We start from the raw sequence: 15,833 nt of genomic DNA, 5'->3' as shown, positions 1-15,833 counted from the left end.
GCAAGGTAGCACCTGGGGACTATAATCTGCCAGTGGTCTACATGTTATCTAGGGAAGCAGTCCTTTACAATGTGTGTGTGTGTGTGTGTGTGTGTGTGTGTGTGTGTGTGTGTGTGTGTGTGTGTGTGTGTGTGTGCGCGTGTGTGTGTGTGTGTGTGTGTGCCCAGTCATCCTGTGTCAGCCAACCTTCATGTCCAAGCTCTGTACTGTGTGTCTGTCATTACATACTGTATATGTGTGTGTGTGTGTGTGTGTGTGTGTGTGTGTGTGTGTGTGTGTGTGTGTGTGTGTGTGTTTGTGTGAGACAGAGAGTTGGTGCGTGACTAGTTGCAGGCGAAGTACTCCTTGAGCGGGGAGAAGAGGTGCCTGATGACGGGGACGCTCCAGGAACGACCCAGCAACCTTTGCCTGGCGAGACGACTCATGTTGGACACGTCAGTGTAGTGGACAGGGAAACCAAACACCCTGGAGAGACACACACAGACACAGACACACACAGACACAGACACACACAGACACCATTTTATGTTTTTACTTTGAATTGGATTCAAAAGAAACAATTATTCAACAAATGAATCGTCCATTGACAGAAAGTAGAAAGCAACAATTTTAATAATTGATTGATTGTTTATTTTTCAAGCAAACATTTCAAACGTTCCCTGGTTTCAGCTCCCCAACTGTGTTTGATAAATGGGAATATTTTTAAGTTTTGAGCTACTAGTCAGGTGAGAAAACGATCAATAATGTAAATAATTATTAGTTGTAACAACCAACTTTGACCAGACAAACCTAATCAAATATAATGTGGGTTATTATTTTGAGATAAAATAGAAAAAGAAAACAGTAATTAAAAAATGTCTATAATTAAAAAAAGTAAGTTGTATTGTGTGATTACATTTAGTTCATGATTTAAGAGACTCATAATCTGCATCTTATCTATGTTTTCTCTTCACTTTCCAATGGTGGAAGTATTTTGTAAAGCAAAGTTCACACGACACGACTTTCAAAGTTGTCAGATGGCTGTTCTGTTCACAAAGCTAGCTGTCTTGTAATCAGGAGTCTGGACGTCAATGTGGTTTTCACGCCTCATGACTGACTGACGACAGGGTGTCACACACTACCAGACCTTTCATTCAGAGGAATCCCCCATGACTGTATGTCGAAGCTCAAAACTACGATTTGCCCCGTGAACACGCGCGAGAAGTAACGGGCGCAAACACGCCCTTTTAGAGCAGGCAACGTGTTGTGTTTATTCACGCAAACATCCAACACCAACAGCGCAACAACAACTTTGGTCGATAGCACACAGTTAGAGAGCTCCAAAAACTGTCAGGCCTAAAGTCGTGTCATATACACTAGACATCATCTGTGCTTGCTGCATTAGGACCCCGTTAACTGTAAACTGTGATGAATGAGTGGGAATCTAAATATGGTCAGTTAGAATTATAGGGATTAATTTGGTCTAAATCTTCTGTTCTTTGCCTCTAATATACGCATGTTTAATTAAAGTTGTTTTGACAGGTTACGCTCTTAATGCTGCACAAAAAGCTGAGAGACAAATGTGAGTTTGAACACTCAGAGATAGAACACTTATCTAAGAAACTTTAGTTAATTAAGTACTATAAGGACATTTATACATCGCCGATCAGAAACACGAACGAAATCCACATGGGCGTTAGAGGGACTCAAACCCAGTACACAAAGAGCGGAGACACAAACACAAACCACTGTACCTTTCCATCTCGGTACACCAGAGGATGTCCTCCTTGCTGTCCATGAAGACGGGGAAATGCTCGTCTTTCCCCTGCTTCACAGAGTTGGAGCGTGTCGTTATCGTACGCAACTTCTCAAACTGGAATTAACATCCAGAACCAAGCACACACAAAAACACAAACACAGACACACACACACACACACACACACACAAACCCTTTTTTAATCTTAAAGCAATCCCCCTTTTCTACAATACATTGGGATATCAAAAAATCGTTAACAAATGAGCATTTGCTAAATAAATGACTCCTCTGGCTAGGAGAGCAGATGAGTAGCAGGAAGAAAATGCAGTAAAAATGGACATCAATGGGCACATTTTTATATCTATGCTCAAAGGAGAAATATACAATTTCCATACATCCCATTCACTTTTAGATGCTGCAGTATTATCAGTTCATTATTTAACAGCCCTGATATTGATTGTCGGACAATTTACAACAATTTTTTTGTCCATCAATTAAAAAGTAACATTAAATACTCTCTACATTTGCCTTTTTATTTTCCAAACTTTTGGGATATTATATTATAATGAGCACACACACACACACACACACACACACACACACACACACACACACACACACACACACACACACACACACACACACACACACACGTGGATAGATACCTTGGCTGTGCGCCCGTGCTCAAGGCACTCTTGTAGGTCCAGCCTGTCATTCGTCATGGCAGCCAGAGGTCTAAAAGATGAAGACAAAAAAAGGTTCCAAATATTAATACATGTTGATTTAAATTCAGATTTGATTTATGGAACAAATCAGTCATCAAATAAACAAAAAGTGAACGGATCATAACAGTGGTAAGTGTGTTTGTATCACCTGGACATGCCTGGCAGGTTTCCCCAGAAATAGCGAGCGCGGTGGGCAGCAGAGACCTCTTTGGCGTCAATCATCACTGGGTTGCACTAAAGAGGAGCAGCAGGTTTACTTCCTGTTTCACTTAATATGGACATCTTCCTGTCTGTCACAATGTAAGTCTGTGAATATTCACAATGCGATGATAAAATGTGTTTTTGTCCTAATAATTATGGTAAGTGAAGGCAATAGTAAAAGGCATTTTGCACAAGTTTAATGGTTTAGATAAGATTTTACCTTTATTTCTGAAACGTAGGTTATTTTTGTGTTCATTTATAGCCTCAGAGACCGAGGCGCTGATTGGTAGAGAGTGCACTGATATCCAACATTGATGTAGAAAAGAAACATTAATTATGGCATTCTATCCCAGTTTTATGGTCATTCTATCTCCCCCCCCCACATTGTAAAGCACTTTCTTTTTAATATCATTATCAGTATTGTTATTATTTATTGATACCCAAAGGGGATATTTGGTTGGACAGAAATGAGTACTGTTCACTGCTGTTCTACAGTCTGTTTGTTTTTATATTCAGTCCGCTTTTTGCTTTCTGTAGATAAAACCATTTCAAAACTCGTCAAATAGTCAAAATGCATTATACAATATGTGGTTTACATTTCCTGACAGAGCAGTAAAAGTAAATCGGCATGTGACTTTATATTTCCCAGTCACTGGGTAACTGTGGGATCCTATGGAGTAAAATACATGTATTTATATAACTGTATTTAATGGCTGTGTTCGTGCTACTGTACCTCTAAAAAGCGGGAGATGTCCCGTTTGTCGCTGACTCCCATCGCTACCACGTTCTCAAACAGCCAGTAGAACGGACGCTCGTCACCCGTTTTCGGTCGAGCCTCGTGCAGCAGGCGGTAAAACTCGAAAAATAACCGGCCTGTTCCCTCTGCGGGAGGACTACAAAATCAGGCTCCATATTTCATTTCACATTTGTTGTCTAAATAATTAATTTAATCTAATTAAAATTTCCGACAAGTTTTTTGCATATTAAACAAATTATTTATAGCAGAAAACTGTTATAGTCTGGTGTAAATTTCAACCCGGACGGATTCAAAGAGCGCCACTTACCAAAAAGGCCTTTCCTTGCTGGGTTGACTATGGAGAGGTCATTACAGGGGCTTCCTCCGATCACCAGGTCAAAGGGTCCCCACTCCTCAATCTAACGGCACGAGTTAACATCAGCACAGATGGGTTTAAGAGCCAGTTTGGTGGAATAGAACAACAAAAGCCATCAACGAGCACGTAAGATGAAATAAGCATTTCCCTCTTATGCTGTATTTACACTTAACTGCATTGTGTGCTCTGATGTATGAACCAGCATGTGTGTAGAAGCAAAGAGGAGTTTCACTCACATGTTTGCGTGTTACGTTGCGTACGTCACCCACGTACATGATGCGACCCTGGTGTCGGACCATGCCGACAGTGATGGAGTCCTCACACACCTCAGATGCCACGTACTTGTCAATTTGCAAGCCCAAATCCCTCAGCACCAACAGACCTGTGTGCATACACACATGCACACAAATACACATTTTAATTGGGTTAAATAAAGGGAAAAAACTGAACAATTCATAAATACATTGCAAAAACGGCAGCCATCTTCGTGAGTTGAGAGGCTATACTAAGGTAAAGAGGTGTATTGAGGAAAATGGGTACTAACATGCTGACGTTATTAGGTTGTTGTGTCAGAAATGTTCCATGTTTAGTGCTAATCTTAGCAAATTAACACTAAATAATAATAATAATAATACTTTTAATTTACATGGCGCTTTTCCAAATGCTAAAAGACGCTGACCAACACTGTCTATTAATAAATTGATTAATCGATAATGAGAATACTCGTTAGTTGCAGCCCTACACACAATGTACCTGTGGCAATGCCATCAAACAGGGAGAGAACTCTGATTGGTTTCCTCTTCTCTGCTGAAACTGGAGGATACAACTTGGCTGGCTCCTAAAAGAAAGAGGTAAAAGGAAGAAGAAATATTGATGAGAACAATATTAAATATTAATGTTTACAGTGTGTAGAGAGAGCTGCACATAGCACATGAACTTTATTCATGATGAAGATCTGATCTGAACATGGTTCTGACGCTTTAGCCTTCATGGATCATTTATAGCTGAGCAGAGGACTCACTGAGCCCCAGATATTAATTGCAAAGTTAGACTACGACATTATGTTGTCAGGACTGCCTCATAAAACAGACACAAACTAGAGACCTTGGGCATTCAGAGGACGTATGGCTATTCTAAGTATATGGACCATAAGGGGGTTCTGAGCAGTTTCCAGAACAGAAGTGCTTGCCACCTGCATCTCAGGTCTTTATCTCAGTCTTCAGGTTCCTAGCTTCTCGATGATGTATACCTCTTCTATGTGGTATATACTGTTGACCTGCTATCGGCCCTAAGGATTCCCTGTCCCCACCTAAAAAAGACAACAATGGTTCTATGGTAGGGCGGTGGGAGAGGAAGAGGTTAATGTGGAATATATATGAACAACAGAACTGAAATGAATGGAAAGAAGACTGTCAGACTCACAAAGTTCTGTTCATGGTTGTTGGCGAAGAAGTGTTGTAGTCTGCAGGGCCAGTCGTCCCGTCGCCGCAGTAACCCGAAGGAGTTCCGGGGGCCGCACATGAAGCAGTTCCAGGGGTCTTCTTTGATGGCTATCGCCGCAGAGCCGGTACCGACCAACATATCCACACACTCCACACAGAAACACCTGGACACAAACTCACTATGAGACTCCTTTATTCCAGTGTTTTTCAACCTTTTTTGAGCCGCGGCACATTTTCTACAATAAAAAAATCCCGCGGCACACCAACAACCCAAAAAGTTACAGAATGTCACAGTATTCAGTGTTTCCCCTAGGTTTACAGCTTTAGGGGGGGGGAGCGACTGACGGACATACTACATCGTGGCACCTCACAGTACTACAAAGTAATACTTCACAGTACTAGTGACTCCATCTGTGCTTTTATAAATAATAGAACATTGAAATCACTTTCAATTAAACAAGATTGCTCCATCAGACAAAAACAAATGTGTTATCACTTTGTTAGAAAAATGAAAATAAAGTTACATCCGTGCAAAAAATAACTAATATTTAGTTACAACTAAATAGCTTATTGTGGAAAACAACAAGCTATCTTTTTGCAAAACAGAATGAGTGCAGATGTGTGAGCATAACGTTGTATCATTAATAGTGGCTGCAGTGAGCTGCTTTCCTCTACAACTCTTTTTAAAACGAGGTAGATTTGATACAGCCGTTCTCAATTCATGCTCCATGTTGAGCGACGCAACAGCAGAAAAGACAACCTCACGGAGAGTTGTAGACGTGACCCAGAAATTACAAGCTGTCGTGTACGATCAATAACATACGGTCGTTTAGTTTGTTTAATAGCAGAACAAGGTGCAGACCTGTTCTATAGGAAACACTGGTGTGCCGCGGCACAGTGGTTGACAATCACTGCTTTATTTGACTGATTATTATATTGATTTATTATTTAGTAGACAGATTAAATCTTCTAATTTCACGAGATAATACTTTCTTCAATAGTACTTTCTTGGGGAAAGGCTACATTATAGCTGTCTTTGTGCTCAGTATCTCCTTTAGAGCAATGTCAATGTAAATGTGTTTTCTGTATAAGACTCAAGTTACAGTTTGAGGTACTTGTAGATCATTTCCATTTACCACTATATTTTGGAAGCCAACATTTTACTTTTTACTCCACTACATTGTCAATATTAGTTGCATTGCAGGTTATTAATACAAAATATAAATTGAGTTATACATTTTGAGGTATTATTATGTATTTTTAGGTTACCCAGCAGTACATAAAGTAGTTGAAATGAGCTCCATCTTTACCAGCTGCTCATTACAATGATGTATATATTAATACATTAGAATCCAGTGATATACTATGTTATTATCAGGCATGAAAACGGGTCAGGGGTGAAAAAGGTGAGAAGGATATTACCCCTCTAGGGGGGTCTGGGGGCATGCTCCCCCATAAGAAAAATTGTAATATTCCATATTTTAAAGCATTTACAGTCAGACCTGCAGACTCATGAGGGGTGGAAAAGGTGACACCAGCGGGGCGGGGGGGGGGGGGGGGGGGTCTTCATTTCTTAGAACAAGAACAGACTGGAGAGTTTCACATGAAAATTCTCTTTTTCTGGCCATTTTGAGAGTATAATGGAACCCACACATGTGATGCTATGCATAGGAACGCCAGTTGTAAAGCTTCTCTCACCAGCATAACTGTTTTAAGTTGTGCTAACATAATTGCACAAGGGTTTTCTAATCATCCATTAGTCTTCTATGCGATGAGCAAACACAATGTACCATTAGAACACTGAGTGATAGTTGCTGGAAATGGGCCTATACACCTATGTAGATATTTCATTAACAACCAGATGTTTCCACCTAGAATAGTCATTTACCACATTAACAATGTATAGTGTATTACTGATAAATGTAATGTTATCTAAAAAACAGTGCTTTTCTTTGAAAAATAAGGAAATTTCTAAGTGACCCCAAACTTTTGAACGGTAGTGTGTGTGTGTGTGTGTATATATATTTTGTAGACTTAATACTTACAATATGCAATACTGCTATACTATACTGAATATTGTTCTGCTACTATTACATTTCACTTCATAATATTACACTTATATGCCATAATATGTATAATGTACCAGCCTTTTTATTTGACCGTATTATGTCATACTGTTATACCACTTTACTTTGAGGACGCGTCACTGTTAGTCTAGAACACTGAATAATGTTTCCACCAGTAAACCTGAACATGCACACCTCTCTCTGTGGGACAGCGAGTATAACCACATAACTCTATAGATTATCATTAACTAGAGGATACACTTTTTCCTACACGTAGATCTTAAACCTTTAAATATAAACAGTAGCCCGGCCACCCTACGGAGGAAACTCATTTTGTTTATTTTATTAAAATAAAAGTTGGATAAAATCTCCATTGTCCTCTCCTTATATGTAGTGAGGTGTCGGTAGGTAGAACTAACAGTGCCGCTGACTCTCCGCTCTCCTGGCTGACGTCACACGCTGCCACGGACTCTCCGCTGCCAGTAATCTCACTCGCTGTCTCTCCAACAATGTTAGCTAACGTGTTAGCAAGGTGACTAGTTTGCCATTAAAAAACTGGTGGGAGGGAAATGAAGCCGCTGTAGACATCTTAACGCTGATTGGCCAAGACTCGACACGTCAAAGGTCTTCTATTGCTAAGATGATCACGACCTCAGTTTTTTTCTATGTCCCACTCCAATCTCAGAAATGTCGGACAGTTGACGGCCCCCCCTCCCAAAAACAAAAACTCTTCGGATCTACACCATTCACGTAGGTTATCTATTTTGGTTTCAAAACGGCGAATTTCGCCGAAAGGTGAGGGATTTTCATGTCTGTATTATATACACTATATTATTCCGAAATGGGCCATTCTGCATAATGAGTACTTTCACTTTTGGTACTTTAAGTATATTTTGAAGCTTATACTTGTATACTTTGACTGCGGAACCTTTACTAGTATTTTTAGAGTGTAGTATTGCTACTAAGATCAGAGTACATGTTTCGCCACTGCATGACAAATGACAAATGCTGCTTTGAGCTGGTGGGTATTTGCAGTGATGAGTTCAGAGCCTGGATGCCAAAATACACCGTGTGTTCACATAAATAAATCTGCTTCTCATGAGTCGTCTGGTTCAATTGCCAATAAATGGAGCCATACTGTATATCAAGCTTTGACATTTTTGGGTAAATTGTTTCTGCCGATGTGAAATCCGAAACCTTGTCCTGGCAACGATTAGAAGCTGCTTGCCAATCTCAAACTCCGCAGTGTATATAAACAGTTCTGTACTGACCTACAGCAGTTTTTGTTGCCACACATTAGCACCTCTCTGCCTCCACAGCAGATGGTGCAGTAGGACTGGTAGCCGTCATCGTCGTACTGGTAGGCACACTCCAGGAACGAGTTCTGCCAGAGAGACAAAACAGTCAGGAGAGGCAGAGAGGGGGCATGTCTTTGTTGTCCACCATGATGAAATCTTGTGCTTCTACGGTTTCAGTGTGTCACCAATATTCAACCAATCGTTGCTTCCACAGATGCTGAGGTATTTCTTGTTTTAATGATATATATATATATTTTCTATTTTTTTACTTTTATTATTATTTGTATTTCCTCTTATTGTTTACTTTACATTTTCTGTTTGCTCCACTTTCCTGTCACTTCCTTCATTACTATTGTAAACAGATCAAGACACAAACAAAACAATGAAATTACTTGTTCGCTGATACCTGTACATCATATTGTGCATACAATAAAGTATCTAAAATAATTAAATAAAAAAAATACTTACTTGCTTTGTTTTTTAATGTAATTTGCTCGATGTATTTTACATAATGTTGTAAAATGATCTCACAATATCAATTTCATACGATTCCATAATAAGATTATCAAATTGTCGACCAACCCAAAGTGCCACTTTTCTTGAGAGGTTTCTTACTTTGCAGCCCTGACACATTGATCCTCCAAAGAGAGGATGCTCCAGTGAGACGTTGAGGCTTCCACAGGAGATGCAGAGATCTGAACAAATGCAGACATGATTGCGTTATTATATGTAAAACACTTCATTTAGCTCTTTCATTACAATATTAGAGGAATTAAAAAATACACTAAAAATACACTAAAAATAACCACACTGTGTCAATAACAATATCAATTTAGGTGCTGTGATTTATAACCTTTCAGCTCCTAATCTATTTTGGATGCCCTTCACTCCAGTACACCAGTGAATTATTCTTGCTGCATAAGTGAATCAGCTAAATGACAAAAATGTAAACAAGAACCAAAATTGGATTCCAGAGATGTCTAGCCCTGAGCTACAGCGACTACGGTGACTCTTCGACAAATGAAAAAAAAATGTAAAAATGGAAGCCAAAAGAAGCCATAAACATATAACTTGCTGTCAGAGGAAGATGATATAAATGCAAAGCAACCCTTGTGTTACACTGTAAAAAACAAAGAAGACACAATTAAATACACCACTTCTTTAATACGCTTGAAAGAAGTCTGAAACTTTTACCATCTATGTTCCTGGTCTTCTTTTTGACCTCACATATCAGTCTCTCTGGAACAAAAATACACAAAGGAAAATATCAACACACCATGACTGTGAAGACAGTTCATAAAAATGCTAAGAAATTGTAAATGTTAATTTTATTGTAATAAAAGTTACCTTCTTTTTTGAGTATTATGATTTTTTTTTCTTGTAAAATTAGTCAATTTCTGATCAAATATCCTGGATGTTTTGCTGTAGGAAAACTATGTGACTAATCACAAATAAAGGGGTTTCCTGCACACCAAAAAACTCTCTCAGCCAACTTAAAACTTCTTGGAATTGATTTCAACATTTATGCTGAGTAAAAGTGTTCTTTCACGCTTCCACTTCTTCCAATTCGTAAATAAATATATAGAGGAGTTGTGGGTTCATTTTGAAATAAAAGCCGCCTCCTCTGAAATGTGTTGTGTACTAGCTATTTGATTACCTCTAGTCCCTTCGTCGATCACCTCTCTGATCTTTGCTTTTTCAGCTAAGTGGTTCTTCCGTGGTTTCTTGGTGGGTGGAGGCGTGTACGCTGCCTCAGGTTCCGACCACATCTCTGGGTACACTTCCTTATATGGATTTCGTTCATCTGTGGGGGTATAAGAACCGAATAAAAATAGTCTTCAGTGGTCTTAAATATTCTAGGGGAGTAAATATATATATATATATATATATATATATATATATATATATATATATATATATATATATATATATATATATAAAAAATGAAATGTGTGTATACCCTCCGGAGGCTCCAGTGATTGTGGACCCATGGGTGGGAAGTCGGTCATGGCCCATTCTATCATCTGTCTGGTCTGAATCTCCACCCCATCTGCATCATCGCTCGCATCACAGGAAGGAACTGGCCTCCCCGCCCGGACACTGGCCACCTCCACACAGAATAAACACATGGTACACAAACAGGAAAAACACGTCAAATAAAAAGGATAAATATGGTAATTATGCCTCTACACAAATAAAAAAATGTAAAACCAGTGCCGGTATTAATTTACGAATACTTAGCTGGTTGTTTCTAATTTTACCAAAGTTCGAGTGAATAATAACCCAGTGTGACGCGGTAGGAAAAGTAAATGACCGTGTGTTCTGTATAACTTACAAGATAAAACTTAGCGTAACAGAAATATGAGATATACCCACATGTTACCACTTATAAATTGTGGGCAGAGGTAGATGAAAACACGACCTCCACAAATGCAAATTAAGATCTAGTCATATAAGAAGGGAATGAGTAAAATGTGACCTTTAGACCTAAACATTTATATTTTGGTCTTTTAGATGTTGGACTTCATCTGTAGAGAAACACAATCAGTTCTGGATCAGATTAGAGCCCACACTCCCTGACATTCGGAAGCAGAGTTAAAATGGTGTGTTTGCTACCTGCAGAGCCTCGAAGATGGCTTTCCGGTACATGGACTGTTTGTTGTAGGTGGGCTGGTGGAAGGCAGATGAGAAAGAGCTCAGAAGCATCAGCTTCTCCACACAAACCTGCAAAACAAAAAAATGTGTCATCAAGATCAAAAGGAAATGCCAGAAATGATTTGTGAAAAAGCTGGTGAAACCGCTTCTTAACAAGTCCTTGAAATCCTTAATTAAGGTCAGTTGGTGTGCAGCAGTGAGAACGTTTTTAAAGAAAGATCTCTCAAAAGGCAAAGGGATTTGGTGCAGGATGTCTGTCTCATGGGGGTTTCTAAATTCAAATTTAAAAAGGCAAAAGATGTCATCTTGTCATCTTCTATCAAATTGAAATAAGAGATCAAATCTGCTCAATTAAATTTCTGCTAAGAACACATTAAGTGTTGAATTAACACTGAGCTGTTGAACACGGAATAAAAGTAACATTATATTTGATAAGCTTATTTAACTGGCACAGTATTCTGGTGTCTATGAAAGCATGGATTTAGAATAGTGGAGCTTGGGGTGTTAGACGTTAAGCTATTGCATTAAAAGGTCAAATTACTTCCCTTTAACACTTCACTCTGCTGGTGATTCAACACACATTGTGCCAGTATTTGATCATAATATTTAACAGGTTCCTCAATAAAACAACTCACCACGGAGAACTTGCCGTCTCCAAACCACATCACCCAGCGAGTTCCGTCTGCAGCTCGACTTCGGCCGCTCATCAACCAGGAGACGATTCTACCGGGCCACCAAGAGAAGCCACGCAGCTTCCCAAACACCAGAACACCGATGCCAAAGCCCCGGTCATCCTGTAGCACACAGGAAAGAAGGTGAGTCCAGTTTTAACCGGCACCCATGATATTAGACAATCTATATCCCATATATATATTATATATATATATATACACACATCTATATATATATACATATATATATATATATATATATAATATATATAATAATATAAATAATTAAGTATACTTACATACAAACCATTTTATACAAAATGAATGGGTCTAAAAGGTTCAATGTAAAAAAGAAACCATTTCTTTAAGGCCGAAAATTTAAAATTCATTCCAAAGGTATGACATTTCTTGTGATTAAGGTCATCGGACTGATTTTGTGCTTTGACAATTTGTTCCCATTTTTAACTTAAAAAAATTATATTTAATAATAAAAAAACAATAATTAATCACCTGGTACTCTATCTCTCTGGGAGTGGGCCTTTCTCCCCTGGCAACTGGCTCCGGTGTCACAGCAACTGTTGGTGAGGCGGGGGCTGTTTGTTGTTGTGAAAGGGGAGGGGCTGGGCTTTCTGACTCCTCCTCTTTCTGAAAGTCGCCTCCTGATAGATCGTCCATCATGTTCATCTCTGCCTCTCTGTACGCCCGCCGCTCTGCCTGTGAGGGAAAAACAGAGACCATTTTATGTTACTTATATATTTTAACATGTGTCTTTGTTATTTTCAGCTTGTTGTAGTGTATATATTGTATTTGTTGTATATCTATCCTCGCAGAATGGTTGGACCTCTTCTTTGCCTCCATAAATAGTTAACCACAGCAAAAAACTATAAAAAGCTACACAAGCAGGGGCACGGTGGGACTTACACTCCAGTTTATTAGGCAATAATTCTCTTTGAGCTACTTAAAATTAAAAACAAAACAAAACCTTATCTATTGTATTGAACTGTATGAACTCCTGCACTATGTTAGTTTTACCTCCAGTCAACAGGCTGACTTTTTGTCAAATTTTCCTTTTGGGGAAAACGCCTCCACGTACACTGAATAACCTCCAGTCTACCAGAGCTGAGCGATTACTCATCAAGTAAAAATACAAAAGATTAACGAGAGCTTCTCAAATGTGAAGATTTTTCATGTTTCTGCATGTTCATGTTATTATAAACTGAATATCATGACTACCCATTTAAATTGCTGGGTTAGATCACAGATGTCACCTAAACAAATACCATTACAACTACAACTTCCTGTAATCAAAGGGTCAGATGACACATTGTATTTCGTTGTAGTGGTATTTACAATCTGCAAAGAATGTCATTGAATCTAATGCATCATAACTGACATTTCATTTGCAGGTATGTGTTTTAATTATATGTAAATAGTATGCCAACATATGATTATCAAACCCAAATGTGTAAAGATGAGTTACAGACAAAGTGTCAACACTGAATAATCGTTGTGTCGGTCCTATCAGCTGCAATCTGTCCTCACACGTTATTGTTATTGATCATGTTTGATGGGCATCGTCCTCATGTGTGTTTCCTCAAAGTTCCTCAACCTTTTTGTGTTGCTCCTGTTGGTCTGCAGGCACAAACAATGTCCTCCAAGGAGGTCCTATATAATTGATGTTTTATGTGGGTCTCTTCAGCTGATGTGGTGGCTGCTCTAGATCAAGGCCTCAGTGCTCCGGGCTGTAGGAACAATCCTTTAATTGTTCCTCTAAACAGGAAGTGAGTGGGGAGAAAGGGTGCGGCGGGGAGGCAGTTCAGTGGGTTCAGTGGGTTCAGGAGAAAGAGAGAGAGAGAGAGAGAGAGAGAGAGTAAAAAACAGAGGAATGAAATACAGACAGAAAAAAGTAGAAGATAGGAATCAGAGCAAAGATACAGTACAAAAAGTGTCATGTTTATGAAATCGTTTCTCGCATTGGAAATTTAATTAAGTAAAATTAGCAACATCACTCTGGTCAATTAATACCACTGATTTTATTTCTGTTAAATACACTATAAGCAATTACCTTAGTATAAATACTGGAATCATGGGGGAACCGGTAGCACTAACTAGTCTAATGATGACAAATTCAATCTGCCAGCATGTCGTTAGGTCATTAATTAATATGTTAAATATTGTTTGTTTAATCTGTACAAAAAAAGAAGTGAAAAAAAACAAACGGAAAATTGATATAAAATGTTAATTATTAAACTTTAGAGGTGCTGTTTGATTCCACACATGTGTCCAATCTTGATGCTAAGCTAAGATAACCAGTTGCTGGCTATAGGTTCATATTCAATGGACAGCGTGAGAGTGGAATCAATCTCCCCCTCTATCTCTCTGCAAGAAAGCAAATAAGAGTATTTACCAAACTTGGACTATTCCTTTGAAGGATTAGAAGTAAAACTACTCAATAGGCAGCAAAAGGGCCCCCTATCAGAGTGTTATAATATATTACTGGATCATTATTACTGATATATTAGTGTGTATAAACGTTTTAATTCTTTAGCAGGTTGAGGTAGAATATTGTTTAAGCGTGTTGTCTGTTTGACCTTTAAAGTAATTAGGTCCCATAGCTATGACATAACTGTAGAAGAGTAAAAGTACATTTATCTTCGCCAAGCCTGTGGGGAGATCATGTGTGCATGTGTTTGTGTGTCTGTCCACAGCTTATTCCACATATTGCTGGACCATCAACCTAATATTTGTTGTGCCCATTTATGACAATATGATTGCAGTGATTCACACTTTTTGAAAAACCTACTTTTTGGACTGTTTTATACTGAAATAGCTGAAAGTCTGCTGATATTTGTTTAATTGACAAGTGATATCTGGGAAGTCCAGAGCAGAAAGAAACACAGCAGCCAGCGCTCATCTTCGAAAGAGACACATTTAAAAATAATCATGACCTCACTGGTTTCTACACTGCAATAATCTCACTGTGGCCCAGATGTAAAAAAACCCACGACTCCTCCAGAGTATTGGCATGACCTAAAAAAATGTGTCTTCTTACTAGAGATAACAATTTGGTTTCTACTTTGAAAACCACCACCTAGCATACTGAATGAGTGGAATAATTCCTCAAGAAAAAAACAGAAAGGAGGAAATAAACATGTGAAGAAGAGGAGGGATGATGTCATAAATTAAGCCAGTAAAAGTGAGTGTCGGCACGTGACAGTTCTCTCCTCTGTTTGACCGTGAGGTTACAAGTTCACTCTTCCCCCCCGCTCCTGTTGACCTTTCACCTCATAAAATCCTAATCAGCCTGTTACACGGGTCATAGACAGACCACACACACAAACACACTGACCAACACACACACACACATACGCGTGAACTGTAAGGGAATCTCCACATGTCGTCACTAGTTTCTAAAACATCTGGGATGAACGAGAAGTCTGGATTTCTACTTCCGACAACCAAACTGAAGTGTCTGTGTGAATCAATACTTCATGCAATGTGAGCAGCTTTGTATTTATAGTGTATATAGTATACTTGTATATAGTATGTATACTTTAATTGGCAATCACAGTTTGATTGACGTCTGATTGCTTGTATATTAACTGTTAAACCAGTATACTGTGATTAGTATGTAGTATGATATGTAGAATCAGTATATAGTTTGGATTTGGTACACATTGAAAACATGTTCATGTCGCAGTTATATAATAAACATTGACTTAAAGTGACATCCGCATTGTATTTGGTGCTAATAAGGTACTACAATAATTATTTTAATCTAGAAATTTCTTTCACTCATACTAGACGTTCAAAATGTCGGTGGCTTGTGTTAATAAAACAGCTGCTCTTGTAAAGCTTTATTTTTATTTTTATTTTGATCATTATCTATTAATATCCTTATTATCAATTCTACATGTAGATTTGAAA

General features: G+C 38.6%; 1 protein-coding gene across 1 annotated transcript in view; it reads right to left on the bottom strand.

Annotated features, from left to right (window-relative positions):
- Window positions 1–323: 323 nt before the first annotated feature.
- Window positions 324–15,833, bottom strand: part of LOC306733371 (DNA (cytosine-5)-methyltransferase 3A-like) — a gene marked incomplete at both ends in the record, with an annotated part of 38,444 nt that continues 22,934 nt past the window's right edge. Inside the window, 17 exons of the mRNA XM_079214596.1 lie at window positions 324–465; window positions 1,734–1,852; window positions 2,402–2,471; window positions 2,610–2,695; window positions 3,396–3,544; window positions 3,727–3,817; window positions 4,011–4,156; window positions 4,528–4,612; window positions 5,197–5,380; window positions 8,554–8,666; window positions 9,196–9,275; window positions 9,775–9,819; window positions 10,238–10,384; window positions 10,541–10,688; window positions 11,197–11,304; window positions 11,871–12,029; window positions 12,417–12,620. Of these exons, the coding sequence (XP_079070722.1) occupies window positions 324–465; window positions 1,734–1,852; window positions 2,402–2,471; window positions 2,610–2,695; window positions 3,396–3,544; window positions 3,727–3,817; window positions 4,011–4,156; window positions 4,528–4,612; window positions 5,197–5,380; window positions 8,554–8,666; window positions 9,196–9,275; window positions 9,775–9,819; window positions 10,238–10,384; window positions 10,541–10,688; window positions 11,197–11,304; window positions 11,871–12,029; window positions 12,417–12,620 (2,076 nt within the window). The remainder of the gene's footprint in view (window positions 466–1,733; window positions 1,853–2,401; window positions 2,472–2,609; window positions 2,696–3,395; window positions 3,545–3,726; window positions 3,818–4,010; window positions 4,157–4,527; window positions 4,613–5,196; window positions 5,381–8,553; window positions 8,667–9,195; window positions 9,276–9,774; window positions 9,820–10,237; window positions 10,385–10,540; window positions 10,689–11,196; window positions 11,305–11,870; window positions 12,030–12,416; window positions 12,621–15,833) is intronic.

The sequence above is a fragment of the Taurulus bubalis genome, assembly GCF_910589615.1.
Source record: "Taurulus bubalis genome assembly, chromosome: 3".
In the NCBI taxonomy this organism is placed as follows: Eukaryota; Metazoa; Chordata; class Actinopteri; order Perciformes; family Cottidae; genus Taurulus; species Taurulus bubalis.
This window is presented reverse-complemented; position numbering and strand designations above follow the sequence as displayed.